Genomic DNA, 18,722 nt, shown 5'->3' with positions numbered 1-18,722 from the left:
AAATTCTTACATATATTATAAACTCTCGCCAACAGGGCAACATAATAAAACTGACTTTTCCGCACTTGTCAAGAGATGGCGGCAGGAGACATGAGGCGAATGTTCTTTGCAGCTTACGTCTCATCGATGGGACATTCATCCGTTGCGAATGCACAATCAGCGTTGATTATCAGCACTGTTATTCGCATCGCAAATTGTTTTTCATATGCAATGACAGTTGGTGGTAAATTTTTTTTGTGAAATATTGTAGCTAGACACAAATTAATCTTTTATTGCGGATCTTGGCTCCAGTCTTGGGAGAGCTACCGGTACAATTATGATAGTTATGCTTGAAACTTGAGACAGTTAAATGAAAGGCGAACGAAGCTGAGCAATAAATCAAAAATCACTGAACAAAAAAAGAGTATCCGCAATGTGTAGACGTGAATGTCCGCATGCGGTTAATTCGATAAAGGTTTCATGCCATGTAAATTTTTGACTAATGGAAAGAGAATGTGAGAAAATATATTTTCGTGAGTGCTAAGGATGGTCTTAATTGATGAGCAAAGTAATTACTCAGCTCAGACACGTAATAATCTTGAGGTCAACTAACAATTAACGGTATTAGGTAGCCTCGTTCGGAACTCACCGCGATCAGCGAATTTTATCGAATCTTTCTCTTGGCTGTTATATGTTATTATACCGGTATAGATCTACCTACCGAACAATGAAATGAAAATATTCGTGCTCTTGGTTGGCCTACCTTGGTACATTATTCATGAATATTTGTCGTTAAAAAGAAAAGAAAAAGTAAATAACCGTTTACAATATTGAAGAAGAAGGTGGACACGCAGCTTGTACCGCGTTATAGGAAAGCCCAAATTGCGATGGAATTTTCAGGCAAGCATCGCTGTATCGACCTTCCATTAACCTTCGTACAAGAACCTTGTATCCATATGTACAACGTACCTACGCCAAAGTTATTTCTCACGTTACCCGAACGAAGCTGAATTACCTACGAACTAAACTTGCAGTGAAACATGTGACGACAATAGCCATCTCCCTTTTGTCTCGAACCCTTTCGAACGCTGCAGCAACGAACGTCGCGTGTCGGTGCAAATTTTCTGCAAGAGAACGAGAAGAAAAAAATATATTATAAAATAAAGTAAAGAAAAATAACGAGAACAAAGCAGAGGTGAATTCTCACGATATAAAGAAAAATAACTTCTTTACCGAAGAAACTAAACGAACTAAATATGCGGTACTTAGTATATCCTATAACCGAGCCACATCCACGTGTTCGTAAATATACATCTGTATCGTCGGCATGTCCATCATTTCTACACGCTGAACACAGTATTAAGTTATCTTTGATAAACGAGGTGCAAATATGAAGAATATTTTTTCAACTAAGATTAAAATATATCTCAAGTTTGGTAGTAATCCCTTTTTAAATGTTCTACATAACTGGAATTTATTAATGAATAGTTTGCTGTTAGTAGTATCGAAAAAACTGCAGCTTGATTTCCGAAGATCGAAAAATGAAATCAGACCATCGAACGGCTTGGTCATTTATGTTAGATGGGAAATATCTGTATTCCTCGATTTCCGCGTATTTGTTAGTGCGCTACCTTAAGACTGGTCCCCTCAAATTTTTACAGCGAATATCCAACAAGCGTGCAAACTTTCAACCTTTTCGACGACGGGGCACCATAGAATGTAGGAACCGATATGAACGAGGCTTCCTACGTACTGCGGGCAAACTAACTACAGCCGCAAATTATCTTATGACCCGGAGCGACATTCTGCGTCGAACAGCCGGGTGCCAGGTCCTGCGGATGCTGTTCAAAGCCAAACCCGTCCGAAAGCTGATAGATCGTCCAACCGTTCGTGGAGCTTTTGTGGTCGAATAACTGCGGAGAAGATATGTCGGCGTGGTTTTTTGAACCTACCGGCTTACTTAGAAGGTGGAACAGTAAGACTCTGTTTCACCGTTGGTCCGACGGGCAAACCGCAGCTTTCGCCTTTGGATCTGTTTTTGGATTGATGCAGCGCGTTTATAGCCGAACGGCGCGATAGGGGGCGAATAACCTTGTACATTCAGACAGGTATAATTGGTATGCAGAGGCGTTGACCCTAGTATGTAAGCGATTTGGTTAAAATTGACCAGCACTACGGTATGTACCTATAGGTATGTATATATATATAGGTATATAGTTATATACCTATCCTCGTTACGGAAGAATTGTGAACCCTTTTTATCTACCTGAGAACATTATCCGTTTATCCAATGCAGTATAATACGTATAGGTATATTTATATGTAAGTATATATGTACGCACTCCCGCATTGGGATTGATTCGCTCGGCAAGGACATTGTTATGCACGCCAAGAGTATCGATGAATGCAAATTGCGCATCCATGGCAAGTGGGTATCTGCTTATCAGTGAAGAAGCAAATAAAACCGAACCTTGCATTATACATTGTAGTAAATGCATTCAACGATATTTACGCATCAAGAGTCAAAGCGGTGGGAAATTTTTTAGAAACATATACCTCTAACGAACTCTAATTGTTAAAAATTCATGTTCGTGTGATAAAATCTTCATAATAAACAATTAAGAAGATGAAATTGGAAAATGCGTACATCATTCGATTTCCTATTCACTCAAATACTCGGAAACCTGCTGATATTATTGGAAAAATCGCTTTCCCATCCATCCAGGATAATCCGGAGACCACATTAAGGCTGTGAATTACAAATGAAGCGTGAATCGAAATACGCAGAGCAAAAAAGGCTCGAATTTAGTATCTTGTAGGTATGTACACCTACATGTACAGGCATACAAGCGGCGCATACCTTACAATATACGTGTGCAACACAATCCTGGCCGAATAACTCAAACATCGTCTTCCGTCAATAGATCATTTGGGACTGGTTTTTCCATTTCGGATGAGCCCTAGATCTATACGGTACATCCAATCGTAGAGAATGAAGGTGATGGTGGATACGGGTCGTAGGGTGAGATGCGGGCCCTCGAAGGTCCCAAACGGTGATGAGGGGATTGGGGGGAAGGAGGGAAGCTACACACGCGAGAACAGATGTAGACTAGACTGGACGGACTCGAACGATTCTCGGAAATACAAAGGACCCTGATTGGGTTCACCTTTTCACCAATCAACGTTTAACCTGGTACCGCACATACTTGCCAGCCACCGTTTACTTGGAATGTATTAACATATTATTTATATACTATAAATGTACGTCGCCATTATGCGAGTGAAAGATGTGCGAAAACCAGGAGATGATAGTTTCAACTCTTAGACGCGAAAGTATGTATATTCTACAAAATTTGTCAGTCGGGGTACTTTTGCATGCCACGTCTTATCGCCCCTTCCATTTCATACGCAAGTGAGTTGTCACTGTTAGGAAGCCTGTGGCAAAGTTCAAAGGAACTTGATGCACTAGCAGTTGTGATACGTCCAAGTCCGTTGAAGAACTATCAAATTGTAGTTGTGGATGTGCGCTCGTAAAGATGTAGAACGCGTACTCGGTGCGTCTAACCGGGCCTAGACTTGTGGTGCAACGTCCAGACAACTCGTATAATATGAGATGGTAGGTATGGACCAAGCCGCGGTTATGTATGCATCAAGAATGCCCGTATACCTATACGCGTCTGCATGCGCGGTGTGCGACTAAGGAAACTTATTAGATTTTAAGTATTAAGATTGAGTAGTAAATGTCAGGGAGGTGAAATGCTTCCACATAATTCTAACGTTTTAATGTAACTCGGTGGCCCCTGACGTTTACTGGCAAACATATGCAGTCAGGTGCATAAGGGATTAAGGTTAATAGAAAACTATAAACCGAAAAGAAAAAGAGAATTATAATTGTCATAGTGTGGTCTATGTGTATGTATGTTTATAGATGAAAAAATTGAAATTACGAGTAAGAAATAAGACCATTCCGTAATGAATTTGCAAATTTCACGTGTCTCAATGGGCGGGATTGCACATTCTTATGATATAACCTGTTGAGGTTGATTCTCCGAATCGAAAAATGCGTTAATAATTAATTCCTAGATTTATCTCAATTGAGCTGATCAAAGCGTGGCGATAATCGTTTAATACAATTCCGTTAATCATTGCAGTGAATTAATTCTCGTTAATACGGTGAAACTCTCCATGTATACGTTGGTATTTATATTTACACATCTAGGAGCGTGCTGGGATGCTTCTGTTGCACGAGTCTATAAAGTAACAAGTACGAGTGTCCCGAGGCACGCAAAGCCTCGTTTAAAAGAATGAGGTATAAGACTGTGTAAAATTAATCATAATTTATCCGTTAATTTGTTTTGTTTTTTTTCTATCCCGAGCTACAAAATTCTATTCGGTATAACTAAAATCCAGTGATACGTGTGTCGGCTTTCCGGAATAGTGCTACGTACGTCAATACACGTAATACCTCAAATCAGCCAAACTCACTCACATCGATGTCCGAAAACTACGAAGATCGCGCAAAGTCAATGAATTCGTTGAACGATCTTGTGTCTACAAATCGGTGAAAGTTTTTTTCCCCATCCCCCTGGACCTCCAGCTTTGCAGTCGATGCGGGAGGCGCGCGCCGCTCTCCACAGTACGAGCATCTCTCTTGCGGGCTGCTGGCTGCCGCTGATGCTGATGCTGCAGGTGACATCAACTACCAATCGACGCGGCGACATCGCTTGCGCAGGAGACTTCGATGACTCGACGCGTGTACGCCTATGTGCATTGCACGGAGAAACATGCATACGTGCGTATACATGTAGAGTGTTGTGTTTTCCGTATGGGTTATAATAATAATGTTTTTTTCATCTGGTTTTTCTCATATCCCATAGGTTTCTTTTTTCCATGTTCTCTCGTGGGTATATATTTTGTAAATTACGGATCTTATCGTGTCAATCGAATAACCTGCATCGTGTAGTCACCGTCTCCTATCATGAATATATATTCAAACATAATTTTAAATTGAAGCATATACATGCATGTATGTATGCGCATAGAAGTTAGTCTGGACACGTTGACTCGAGCGAAACAAATGTGACGATAAATTTCGGTTAAATTTTCCCAACGGAGACAGACACAAGCTACGCCTGGATACAGGTATATATGCCTATGCTGGGTAAGATAGATGAAAAAGAAAGAAGGAGAATTTTATCCCCCCAGCGCAATGACTTCGTATCAACGATCAACATTTCACATTTGTGGGGGAATGAGAAGCGCCGCCGAGTTATAGACACTTCGTATATACACGCGTGGACGGACTACGTCTAATTACCAAGCAGATTCCTGATTTTCAAAGAGATAAAAAAGCTGGAGGAACAAAAAAAGAAATACCCCAAAAAAAATAAAACTACAAGCATATGTACCTGTATACATAAGAAAGATAATAAGGCGATTGAATAAATTATTCAAACAAGTTTGCGCAATTTTTTAAGCCCGTGTTTGTGTTGTACGGCGGAGTACGTATTCGAGCTGACGGGGCTGCGGTGCCACCATATAGACCGGAGTTAAAAGTGTATGTATACCATTTGGATTCAAAGAGTTGAAAGGACTGAATTCGAGGCACAACTTTCCGGCCGAAGCGGTGTAACAAAGGCTTTACATTGTCAATATTATGCAGGCAAAAGGCAATCGGTAGCGTAACAGGCGCGCGCGTTCGCTGTCTAAATATTAGTTAAGCTCACGGTACGCACTATGACCACGCGTTATGTACGCACGACTCAACTATAAGCATATACCTAAGCGGTACACGGTGCACCTTATAGCCTTCTACACCTTATACCTTATCCCCGAAGCGCAAAGATTCTTGCCGATAACCCCGTGCCATTAATTAAGATTAATCTAATTGCAAAGACGTGCGCGGCAACACCTTACAGGTTGCACCTTCGCGCCTCCCAAGTTACACACTACTCGGGCATCTACCGTAATAGAACTCTGTATCGCATATGTATATCGATGTTATCTCACAAATTCAATATATTCGACTTCATAGGCCAATCTGATTGCGAATATGAAAAACGAACCAATTGTTTCATTCGTTTCGATCTCCGACAGCAAGTAATTTCTACTAAATTATTGCAAGTGCAGAATGTTTACAGCTATTTTTTACGGTCGAGTTAATTATGTGGCGTGTGTCTCGCTCGTTATACATAGAACTATATATTTTTGGAAGGTCGAGTCGGCCGGGAGACAGAGGCGGGGTGAGTTTCCACTAGGATTTGCAATAACCAGAAATTCACTTTCATTTAATCAAGTTTTGCAAAAGATTAAACACTAGTTCCGGTTCGAGTCCTAGGCAGGTGTCATTACCCGATGACTAATTACTAGTGACTGTCGTTTCGCACGTCGTCAGCTTTATTCAATAACTTGGTAAAGTTTTTCCACCAGTCCATGTTTCTTTTGTATTTCGAAGAATCGATGCTTTTCCGACGGTTTGGCCTTCAGGACACCCTCGTTGTATATTACGTGGGTTTAAATAATTGGATTCAAATTTTTCGCATCAGTTTCTATCCTTGATGACGAATATTTAAAAAAATTTGTGAACACGGTCAGTGCATGCGGTCTCGTCCTACACGTATAGCAGGTATAAGATGTAGGTGTGGGTACTGGAATTTAAGGAATCAGCGAATTTCGCGGTATCGAGGGTCACTTCCCGGTGTCCGTCTAGTCTTACACCACTGCTGCAGCGGAGTGCGAGTGAATTTAGTGTAGACAAACCTGGCTACAGGGAAGAGTAGCCAGATCCAACCTCTGGTAGGACAGAGAGGCATGCTGCGACTCGTAGGTACATACAAATGGTGAAGTGGAGTGTAGAGCGAAGATCGGACGAACACTAGAGCGGGTTGATTGTAGTAACGGGTCGCGGGAGCGGGAGCGGCTAGGCCCGCGTGGATGCTGGTGCTGGTGCTGGACCGCGTCTCAAGTCTTGAAGGCAGAAAGAGGAAAAAGGAAAAGAGATATCTGGGAGGGAGAGAGAGGTTCCGAGACCCCCTCCCCTCCCGCCGCCAACCCCTCCCCCCACGCATTATTCATCTCTCGTTCACCGTCTCACTTTCTCCCTCCCTCCCTCTGTCTCCTCCTTCTCTCTTACTCCTCGTCCTGCCCCTTTCTACTTCTTTCTTCCCTCCTTCTCTCTCCTTCTATCTGCCTGTTCAGCCCGGCGCGCGGCGGCGGCGACGATGGCGGCCATCTTGAATACCTGAGCCTCCGCATTGCTCGCTCCTCGAGGGCAAAAGGTATCTCGGCAGAAGAGTGGAAGGGGGGAGTGGGTCCCGGAGTGACGGAGACGGCCTTACCTCGGTCCCGCCTTTGCCAACAAGGAGGGAATACACCTCGGCGAAGAATGCTCTGTGGCAGCGGCCTGGGACCGCCAGTCGAGTCGGGTCAGTCCCCAAGAAAGGTGATTTCGTCAAGGTCCACATTGCCGGTCCCACGTTTCACGTGTCAAAAAATGTCGCCTTTCTTAAACGGACACGGGACAACGCGAGTCGACGAGCCCTGAGCATAAACCGACACCACGGTTCACCATCGCGAGGCTCGATATAATCCCCGGGACCGTCGATCGTTTTTCGATAACACAGCGCGTACACGCGACAAAATATAATAAAAAAACGAGATTAGAGTGAAAGAAACATTTCATTCGTTTCACATATTTATACTCTGACGTGTGCAGTGCAGATCAGTGATTCCAAGTGTCGGATATTATCAACAATTGCTCAAAACCACAGGATTTTTGTGCCAGTTCTTCAGACTCACGTGTGCCCTTATTATCGGAATAGTGCGAGGCTTCGGCCTACATTATTTGGTGATCGCTAAAACTATGCGATTGATAATACATCGAGTGAATATTAAGAGTTAAGTTTTCGGTGCGTGGTGGTCAATTAACAACACTCGGTTTTGTAAATTCCATCAATTCAATCATCAAAAAATTTCCAAGTCGTTTACGGAATGTTGTACTGAAAATTGGATGCGAGCGGGATTTATTCTTTTTAACGGGTTGCGCTTTGGAGGCAGATGATTAAGGAGAATATCTCTAATCACCCATACATGTCCGAAGTTCAATATCGATTGGTCTGACGGTAAATTACAATATGATCCCACTACTGATACCATCATTATCTGTATCAAAAACACATTCGTACGTTAAACGACGTAATTAATCTCGATTAAAGTTGTAACTCGCTAAATAATGTTACAGTTGTCTTGGTTCCGGTAAATGCGGTTATAAGTTTTGTTCACACTCTGAAATTGAATTACTCGCGAAAACTTTGGAAAGCTACAGGAGCAATTCAAAATACCGTAGGTCGGAATGACTCTAGTAAAATTGCGAGTTTGTGGACTGAGTGATTGATTTTCGGAATAAAAATAATTTTCCGCGAGAGAATACCGCGAATCGTTCCAGGTCTTATAATTTCGAAAACATTAGTTCAAGAGTAAAAAGTGAAAGAAGGGTATCGGACTGGCGTTCCGTAGCAGAAGACGCGCGTGAGGTGCGGCTGGCCTCGTTGCCGGTCGGTCAGTGCCCCCACTCCCTGGGGAATTCTTGTTCCATGTTTACTTGAATTTTAAAACTTGTATACCTATATAAAAAGACCAGCGTCCACGCCAGTATGCTTGACCGAGCGCGGTATTCCGATGATGAAATAGATTATCTATAACATAATAATAAAAAGTGGGAACAATGTTGATCGTTCGAAAAGAGGAATCGTTCGCGGTAAATTGATAATCATCTTTTAACAGGCGTCTGTGAGTTTTCTAATGGTGACAATGCCGCTAACGTGACAGTGGATACGTGCGATACTGATAAACAATGAGAGACCGATACTCGGTGACAATGAAGTGCGACAGGTAGTATCGTGCTGGATTTGTGCCGAGCGTGGAAAAGACACTGCGCAGTGTTTGTCGTAGAAGCGGTGCGGGTTTTAGGGGTTAAGAGATGAACTCGTCAATCAGACTGTTCGTCCTAGCGTTGGCGCTAGGGCTTTTGTGGACGGGTAAACATGGCGCCTGCAGGGCGCGAGGTATCGAGAATTACGCGTCTCGTTACGTCGCGTCTAGCTCGACACAAAAGGTTATCCGTCTTAATCCAAGGAGGTCGCCGATGCTACCGCAGGACGGTACCGGCATGATGGGCATGCAGGCGATGCAGAGTAGAGCAGCTGAGACGCGAGTCAAGCTCAAGGTCAGCGAAGGTGAACCGACAGGTACGCTGGTCGGATCGATACCCGTCAAGCCCGATTTTACCTACAGATTCAACGAGCCTCCCCAGGAGTTCACGCTGGATCCCGAAACGGGGGAGATCAGGACGGCGAGAGTCCTCGACAGGGAAGCTCTTAGCAGCGACAGATACGATCTCGTTGTCCTGTCGAGCCAGCCGACCTACCCGATCGAGGTAAGGATCTCGATCCTCGACGTGAACGACAACGATCCCGAGTTTCCGGAGCCAGGGATTGCTGTTAGTTTTTCTGAATCGGCAGCAGCGAATACCAGGCTACTTCTGGATGCTGCTACGGACAAAGATACACCGGAAAATGGAGTCGCGGACGATTATTCGATCGTCGACGGAAACAGCGATGGCAAGTTTCGTCTCGTCGTTACCGCGAATCCGACCGGCGAAACGTCCTACCTTCATCTCGAAACAACCGGGAAGCTCGACCGAGAACAGGTGGAGTTTTACTCGCTGAACGTTTGCGCCAGGGATCGGGGAAGACCGCCGAGACTGGGTTACCTTCAAGTGAACGTGACCGTTCTGGACGTCAATGACAACCCGCCAATCTTCCAGCAGGGCGACTACGTGGTGACTTTGAACGAAAGCGCTCCTGCCGGAAGTCCGGTGCTGATGGTTCACGCAACGGACAAAGATTTAGGCGATAATTCGAAATTAACTTATTACCTGCCTGACACGGAAAGACAATTTACTATAGACCCGGAAACCGGGGCAATAGCAACAACGGAACCCCTTGACTGTCCCCAGCAGAGCTGTAACCTGACTCGACCTGGCGGGAGTTGCCCGAAGAGTTGCGTAATCACGGTCTTCGCCAGGGATCACGGCTCGCCCCGACAAGATGGAAGAACGTACGTCACCGTTAATCTACTCGATGCAAATGACCATGATCCCCAGATAAATTTCAGCTACTTTCCGTCCACCGCAGGCTTCGCTACCGTCGATGAAAATGCCGTGAAGGACTCGATAGTCGCGGCCGTGGCGGTAATCGATAACGACGAGGGTCTGAACGGCGAGACCAGAGTCGAGATCCGGGCGGGCAATGAACTGGGTCACTTTCGTCTGGACAACACGCAGAGTTTCGATATTGTTCGGGTAAACGGGAGGCTGGATAGAGAGGAAATACCGAAGTACAATTTGACCATAGTAGCCACAGACAAGGGATCGCCACCCAGATCAGCTACTGCCTATCTCGTCATCCGCGTGAACGACGTTAATGACCACGAGCCAGTATTTCAGCAGAGCGAATACTCGGCTGTATTGTCAGAATTATCACCCCCGGGAAGTTTTGTCGCAAGTATATCGGCTACAGACGCGGATTCCGGTTTGAATGCAAGGATCTATTACGGCTTTGAATCGGGTAACGATCAAGAGTGGTTCGCGATTGATCAGGATACCGGTTTGGTAACGACGAAAGCTACCCTCGACCGAGAAATCCAGGGCAGCGTAGAGTTGTGCGTATCCGCTAGGGATGGAGGGCCGAACCCAAAGTTCGCCTCCACCAATCTCAGGGTCACGGTTCTAGATGAAAACGACGAGGTACCGAGATTCTCCGAGCCAGTTGTCAATGTCACTCTACTCGAAAATACCCCGCCTCAAAGCCTGGTGGCAACCCTCACAGCGGTCGATAACGACCAGGGTACTAACGGAAGTGTAGCCTACAGCCTCCACCCGAGTGTGCCGCGAGATTACCCGAAGACCTTTGCTCTGGACGCCCTGACCGGTCAGCTGACTACCAAGATTTTCTTGGACCGAGAAATGGTAGCAAAATACGAGATCCTAGTCATCGCAAGAGACCAGGGAACTCCGCCACAGTCCTCGACAGCCACGGTTCTCCTGACCTTGGAAGACGTGAATGACAATGCACCGATCTTTTATCCTCAACGGTATTTGTTCCCAGTACCAGAAGACGCGTCCGGTGGTACGTTTATCGGAAGAGTAACGGCGACGGATGCTGACGCGAGAGAAAATGCTCAGGTTAGATACTCTATAGAGTCGGGTGGAGAAGGTCTTTTTATAGTGGACGAACGTTCTGGTGACGTAACTCTTCAGGGATCCTTGAGAGCTGCTCGCAAGACTCTGTATGAGCTCACCATATCAGCTAGGGACACAGGTGACAAAAGAGCGATGAAAGACGCTGTCGTTGAGGTTCTCCAAGAAAAGGACCTAGAACAACTTGAATTTCAAACTTACAGCGGGTACGAGTTCAGGATATTCGAGGACAGAGGTGAGTGTAGCGAAATGCCTTCTGGTATTGGGCGAGAGGTGGGCTCCGTCCAAGTCGCCAGGTACGAAACAGCTGAGGTTAGATATTCCATAGTCTACGGAGACGTTGGAGGCAGCTTCAAGATCAATGAAAATACAGGGACCATCAGTACGGTGGGCTACCTCGACAGAGAACAAATCGCTTATTACAGTCTGCAGGTAGCTGCTAGAGCTGGCCTTGCGCATGCACAGACTTACGTCAACGTGACGGTTTTGGATGTAAACGATAACCCGCCGAGGTTCCCGAAAGGCGAACGAGGTGACGAGGTCATGCTCAAGGAGAACGCGGCTGTTGGTCAGGAAGTGCGTTTAGCACGAGCAAGAGACAGGGATACTGGCGTGAACTCCAGAGTGACATACACCCTAACCCAAAATCCTGGTGGTCAATTTCGAGTGGCGTTGAACTCGGGTATCATATATCTTGACAAGCCAATCAGAGCTCCCCCAGGAACGGTTCTACAAATTGAGGTGACCGCTACTGACTCCGGAAGTCCCCCTCTGTCAGCGCAGCACCAGGTTCGAGTGACCATCGAGGACGTCAATGATCATACACCGGTTTTTGAGCTGACGAGCTACGAAACGTCCCTTTTGGAATCTACACCGGTAAATGAGAGGTTCTTTGCCCTCGTAGCATCGGATGTGGATTTAGGCCGGAACGGTCGCGTTTTGTACAGCGTTACCGAGGGGAACTCGGAGGGTCGATTTGGTATATTTCCAGACGGGCAACTTTACGTAAAAAGCGCGTTGGATCGTGAAGAACAGGATTACTACGCTCTCGAGGTAACTGCAAGTGATCAGGGCAGTCCACCAAGAAGTTCGGTGGTCCCGGTCGTCGTGCACATTATCGACGAAAACGATAACGCTCCACAGTTCACAAATTCAAGTTTCATATTCCGTATCCGTGAGAACGAACCGCCTGATACATTCGTTGGCAAATTGCTTGCGACCGACCGTGATGTTGGAAGAAATGCCGAGTTGACATTTTCCTTACCTCCGACACAGCAAGACTTCATCGTCGACCCTCGGAATGGGTTTATAAAATCGCTCCACGTTTTTGACAGAGAATCACTCGTTGCAAATACCGGCGTCAGTTTCGTTACTTTGGAAGCCACGGTTACCGACAACGGAGTAAATCGCCTACGAGACAAAGTTAAGGTTACCATCTACGTGACCGACGTAAATGACAATGCTCCCCAGTTTCAGAGAATTCCATATAAAGTACAGGTGAGTGAAGGTGCCGCGATCAGTACCCAACTCTTGAGGGTTTATACCAGCGACGCTGACGAAGGTCTCAACGGTGACGTGTTTTACTCCTTGGAAGTTGGGGACCAGCGAGAGTACTTCAGCATTGACGAAGCTACCGGACTAATATCTTTAGCTCGCGAATTGGATCGCGAGACAATCGATACTTATGCTTTAACGGTCGTGGCACACGATGCGGGACTGGAGATTCATCTTTCTTCAAGTGTGCTAGTCCACATTGAAGTACTAGATGAAAATGACAACACGCCAAAGTTTGTTGACACTAAGTCTCAGATCTCCGTTTTAGAAACAACGCCAGTAAATACGGAACTAGTGAGATTCAAGGCTGAAGACGTGGATTTGGGTGCAAACAGCGAATTAACCTTTGCAATCGCAGCTGGTAATCGGAGAGACGCCTTTCACATCGATCCTTTGACCGGCGCGCTCTACTTGAGAAAACCGCTGGACTACGAAGAGCTGGATAACTACTCGTTGAACGTGTCATGTAGCGACGGAGGTCACCCTAGATTAACTTCAGTGACGACGCTGAGGGTTATCGTCGTCGATACAAACGATAACCCTCCCGCGTTTCCAAACACCGCTATCGTTCGTCAGATCAGAGAGGGTATTCCCGTCCACACGCCAATCGTCACAGTGACCGCTGAAGATCCGGATTCTGGTGAAAATGGACTGGTAAGCTACGCCATTGCCAGTCAAGATCCCGAAGATCAGGTACGCCGTTTTGGCATTAATCCATCCACCGGTGTGATCCACACGTTGCTACAAATCGACCGAGAAGAAATTGATACCTTCAAACTCGTGGTAGTTGCCACTGACAGAGCACAGCCGATCCCGACGCAACTGTCTGCAGAGAAGTTAGTCACTGTCATAGTCGAGGATGTAAATGACAATGCGCCGGTTTTCGTAAGCATGTCAGCGGCCATTCTACCCTCCAAGGGTAGCCCAAATTATCAACCAGGTAAAGAAGTTCCAGTGGTACAGCTATTGGCCAGAGATTTGGACTCCAGTACCAACGGTTTGGTGACCTATGAACTTTTGCGGTCTGGGCTGATTAATCCTGATACTTTTCGGGTACACAGAAGCACTGGTCTACTTACCATGAGACTTCCAAGATCATTGGATGACTTTGAACGCACTTCGAAATATCAGGTTGGTGTGCGAGCAACTGACGAGGCAGTGCAGGCCGAGAGGAGGTCCTCGGAGACTTATTTGACACTGATTGTACCTTTTGAAGATGATGAAATGCCTGTGTGGGAACATGAAGGTCAAGTTGAGGGTAGTGTGTACGAAAATGAGGCTGCCGGTGCTTCCATACTAAAAGTGAGTGCGCGTAGTCCAAAGCCCAACGGTGACCTAGAGTATTACGTTACAAACGTTACCGCGGGAAGTGGTGGTCCACAGGTAGACAGGTTATTCGAAGTGGACACGAAGAGTGGCATTCTGTCGACTGCTGCTGCGCTGGACCGGGAAGCTGGAGTTCCTTGGTACGAGATCGAAGTTTACGCCATAACCGTTGGAGGAAATCGATCGAGCACTGCCGCTCTGAAGGTGAGTTAGTTTCTCGTTTATCCGTTCTCTAAAACCTTTCGTCTCAACTCGTACTGGTCTGAATTTCTCACGATGTGATGGACATAGCGTAAGTAAAATTCCTCTTAGTAACGCCATAAATCTGAAAAGGTACAAAATCACGTTTCAAGTCCTGGAAGCTGAAAATTCATCCGACGAGCGCCAGAGCTGACATAGTTAGTGAGGTGGTAGGTGTTGACACATGCATTACCATACACTTACGTACTTTGAACGTGTATAAGAGTGGACGCGACGCGAAAAGTCTTAAGTTCGACGACTCCGTTTCACGCTTGGACAAAGATCGGTTCTCTTCGGCTGGCATGGATAAATAGTTTCATCAGGCAGTATAATTGAGCCAACTGCAATAATTGCCAAGACTCACAAGGCTTGCGCGTAACAGGGCGCCGATAAATATGTGTATGCGGAACACGTGTACGCAGTTATACAGACATAGGTATTTCCGCGATACATACGATCAACCGATGGAATCGTTTGAAAGTACAAAGTAGTGAGAAATTAGTGAGTAACCCAAAATCTTACCATACAGTAACATCCGGAGAAAGCCTTTTTGGTCATTCTTGACGACCCGAGAAAAATCAAAAAATAAAGGAAAGTAGGTACATACACGCATTAGGGGATTCGGTCGAGAGAGCGAAATAGAGAAGGAGAGGTTCGTGTAACAGCGAAGAGAAGGGAAGACCATTATGAGGTTTAAGGCGGTTTTATGGCGGTCATCATCTGCCGCTAACTCGTACGATTAACACAAACACCGAACACGCTCGCTACCTGGACCAGACCATTCGGTCTCTCTACAGGATCTCTACGGTCTCTCGTATCGTCTATAGAACGTTTCGTGTCTCTGCGTGTCCTTCCGGGAAAAAAAACGGAAATATCTAGAGGTCCGCGCGGTGTTTGCCAGGCTTGTCGTCTCCGCGTCACAGATCGCTCTACGGCTCCGCGACATAGTGCCGGTCTTCAGCCTTATATTTATCCTTCGTATACACAAATACGCGACTCGCGCAAAGGTGCTAATTGCATAAATGGACAGAAAGTATTTGGTGCCGGCAGACCCTCGAATTATCCAAAAACCGATTCTCTGTCCCTTTTTTGTTTATACTGCCGTCAGGTCGGTAACCTTACCGCTGCATAAGGCTGCATGTTGGTACAAAATTCATTCTGCTACCCATAAACATGTCACTGTACGCATTATCTTTGCGGCAACACTATTCAGCTCTGACTCTGTAGGATACATTATCTGGATAACTTTGTGACACACGTTCAACTTTTTTCTATTCGAGTCTATGAATTTTGAGAAAAGATATCTCTACAGTCCCATACATGACTTTGTATGTATTTCGATCATCACCAGGAAGATCATTTGAATACTGACAGTATTTCATTTTGTTCACGTAATTTTTTTAGTAGTCTAAAAAAATAGAGCAAAGTTTAAATGTATCGAGGGCAGTGACTTTGTAGTTTTCTAATTACGATAATCATGAATATTGCAATGAGAATAAATTTCAAGCCATGTAATGTTGATAACAGTCTCAGAGTCGGATTCTGTTTCTAGTTTACTTTGGCTCTGAAGTTGATATGAAAATAGTTGAATAAACGTCTTGTAGATATGATAGCCGTAAATTGACTGCTGGACATTTTCTGCAGACGATAGGCTATTATGAAAAGTACGTTAAAGGGATGTTCTAAAATTGATTACTCACAGCTGACGGTAAGAGCGGGTTGTCAGATTCAGGTTGGAATCATCTGAAGGTGAAGTGCTGCGTAAAGTAAGTGCAGATATTAGCTTTGTACAGCAGTTTTGCGGCTCCTGACCCGGACAGCATTGGAACCGCGAGGCGGTACCGTGCGGCGCGATACTTCTTCGCAGATGATAATCCGTCCCCGCTATGATTTCGGTGTTTGGGTGGTCCCACTCGTTACCTCCGAAAGGAGTCGCGCTGACGCTGCAGCAATCAGTGCTCGCGTCCCTGGCTCCGTCGAGGTTTGATTGCGCGCGAACTGAGAGCGCCGTATATACGTTAAGTGAGATTAATTAACTAACCCTGGGCCGATCGGCACACTCTTGTCTCTCGCGCGGGGAATTTTAGCGAGCTGGAACTGGATTAATCGGAGTACCTAGCAGTCGATCAGGATTCCCCCCCTCAGCTTGCCTCCTCAGAAACGGAGCCTTACAGGAAAGTGGGGTCATACCTCCTGGACCAACAAGGCGAGTCCTGGAACGCGGACCCCGTAGGGTACCGATATTCCGCAAGGAACGTTATAGCTGCGGTCACGTTGCATAACAACAACAGCGACCGCCACCACCACCACCACCACCACAAGCGGCAGCAACCTGATGTAATTAAAGGCAATGACAGAAAGTAATGACCCTTGGTAGGACGGGAGGACGCAAGCTTCGAGGGGGAAATAAACGACAGGACGAACCGCGTGCCAGGAAACCAACTTGGATTCAAGTGCAGCTCGCTCCGAGGTTCGGAACTCGAGAAAAACTTGATCTCGGATGAGCGCGTACGACTGCTGGGACGGCGGATGTATAGTTGTTGGTCATCTACCACTACCAGGACTGCCACCGCGATCGTCGCTGCCACCAAAGAGTCCCTCTTCGCTCGGTGTTCCAGTCACTCCTCCTCCGCATCCTCCTCCCCTCTCAGTCCATCTTCCTTTTTTCTTTCTTCCCGGGCCTCTCTTTCTCTCTAGATCTCTTCGGGATCTGTGACTCGCGAGCCAACTGCACTCCGGAGGTTTTTGCTTCGATTTGGTCGGTCCAGTATCTTCCGCGCGCCGAGAATCTTTTCGTTCGTCTCAGTAACCGTCATTTGTTTCGTAACTTTACAATATCGATGTTGAAGATAGCTCGTTGGTTTCGGGGGGTCGTGGTGCAAAATTTTGTACCTCGGTTTTCGGTCAGATGATAACCAATTAATCGTTCGTTATTATATACCTATGTTACACAATTACCTCATCATGCCACTTCTGAGACATAATCGAGAGAGTAAATATCCGACTGCTGAAACATCGATAAGGGCTACGGATGGGTAAATCAGACTCCGCCATGATCAATAATCTGTCTATTCATCTCGGTTTCACAGCTCCCGTGAAAAACATTTAGCCTACGTTCGCCTGGTGCAGTCTCACGCGTCCGATATTCTCTCTTGTTCTTTCCTCCAGTAGCAACCGCCTCCGTGACTCTACGCGTGTTTCAGACGCAGATACAGGGAGATAGGATCTTTGAAACTAAACACCACACAACTACTGTAATGACGCGTGTACGTACGAACCAGCCTACGCCAACTGGGTGAAGAAAGAGTGCGCCGGGAGAATTCTTGTCTGTATCTATATGAGTAGGTATTACAACGACTTGTGCAACGTGTATATAAGTATTTATCTACGTCAAATAACTTGGAGACAATTGAGAGTGGTATATTTGAATGATTATTAGTGCAGGGGCGTACCGACGAGATTAATTTTACTGGAATGAAAACGGATATGTATATAATACCGTCTCGATAATTGCGAAGCAAATACACGTTGCACGCTTGACTGGAGAGCCTAATGCAGAGCTGTGGCGATTTTCAACAACCGATAAGCCTTATTATTAATACTCTCGAGGAGATTAGAAATCTTTTCAACGATAAAGCGAACCTAATGATTGCAACAACGACGGTGGTCGTCGCGACGCCGAGACAACGTATGGTTCGAGTAAGGGTATAACCTCTTAGACGAAGACCGGATTCCGCGTACGCTCGGGCTAATTCGTTAGGAAAAAGTGAAATTCTTTCGAGCGGCGGGGAGTGCAGCTTTTCCAAGCCCACCTCGTACCGACAATACTTGTTCCCTGCGACGTCAAAAGAACGCCTTGGAATCATCGTCATGACGGTCAACGCCACAAAGACCCCGGTTTCCTCGTGGTGGAATGCGTCTCGCGGGGTCGAGCCAAAAACTGGACGATGCCTTAAGACGGACCGAGACTTCGATACGCCACGATGTGTTCCACGGAGGCTCGCTCGTTTTGTCCAGACGCCAAATAACTCCGTCGTAATCGTCCAGGACCACAATCGTTGATTCTCCGCAGTGGATCTAGAACAAAATGAAATCAATTCGTCAGTCGATCATCGAGCGATATCTCGCTGCCAAAATCCCCCTCCTCTGACACGACGGAAACTCATGCATGCAGAGAATGAATTTGGCCAAACGGTTTTGTCCGTAGTTGGAACAGGGACGAGCGCATGTATTTCACAAGTCGAATACCGGTGAGATGGAGGAGGAAGATTTGGCCAGTTTGTATTCTCCGTCGCGCAGAAACCCATCGCGGATCGTTGAGTAGTCGCTCTTAGGTAAAAAGCTAAACGCTGCCCCGGAGTCGCGG

The 18,722-nt window shown here is 46.0% G+C and overlaps 1 protein-coding gene and 1 long non-coding RNA gene across 2 annotated transcripts in view; one reads left to right on the top strand and one right to left on the bottom strand.

Moving 5' to 3' along the window:
• Window positions 1–126: 126 nt before the first annotated feature.
• LOC124299782 (uncharacterized) lies at window positions 127–16,923 on the bottom strand. The gene is made up of 4 exons (XR_006907063.1): window positions 16,057–16,923; window positions 14,152–14,441; window positions 13,870–14,018; window positions 127–1,103 (listed from the first exon to the last, which is right to left on the bottom strand). It is a non-coding gene; the product is annotated as an uncharacterized LOC124299782 (long non-coding RNA).
• LOC124299732 (cadherin-related tumor suppressor) overlaps window positions 7,409–18,722 on the top strand; it is an 88,438-nt gene continuing 77,124 nt past the window's right edge. Inside the window, exon 1 of the mRNA XM_046753039.1 lies at window positions 7,409–14,320. Coding sequence (XP_046608995.1) covers window positions 8,957–14,320 — 5,364 coding nt within the window. The 5' untranslated portion in view covers window positions 7,409–8,956. The remainder of the gene's footprint in view (window positions 14,321–18,722) is intronic.

Source organism: Neodiprion virginianus, chromosome 3 (assembly GCF_021901495.1).
Source record: "Neodiprion virginianus isolate iyNeoVirg1 chromosome 3, iyNeoVirg1.1, whole genome shotgun sequence".
NCBI lineage: Eukaryota > Metazoa > Arthropoda > Insecta > Hymenoptera > Diprionidae > Neodiprion > Neodiprion virginianus.
This window is presented reverse-complemented; position numbering and strand designations above follow the sequence as displayed.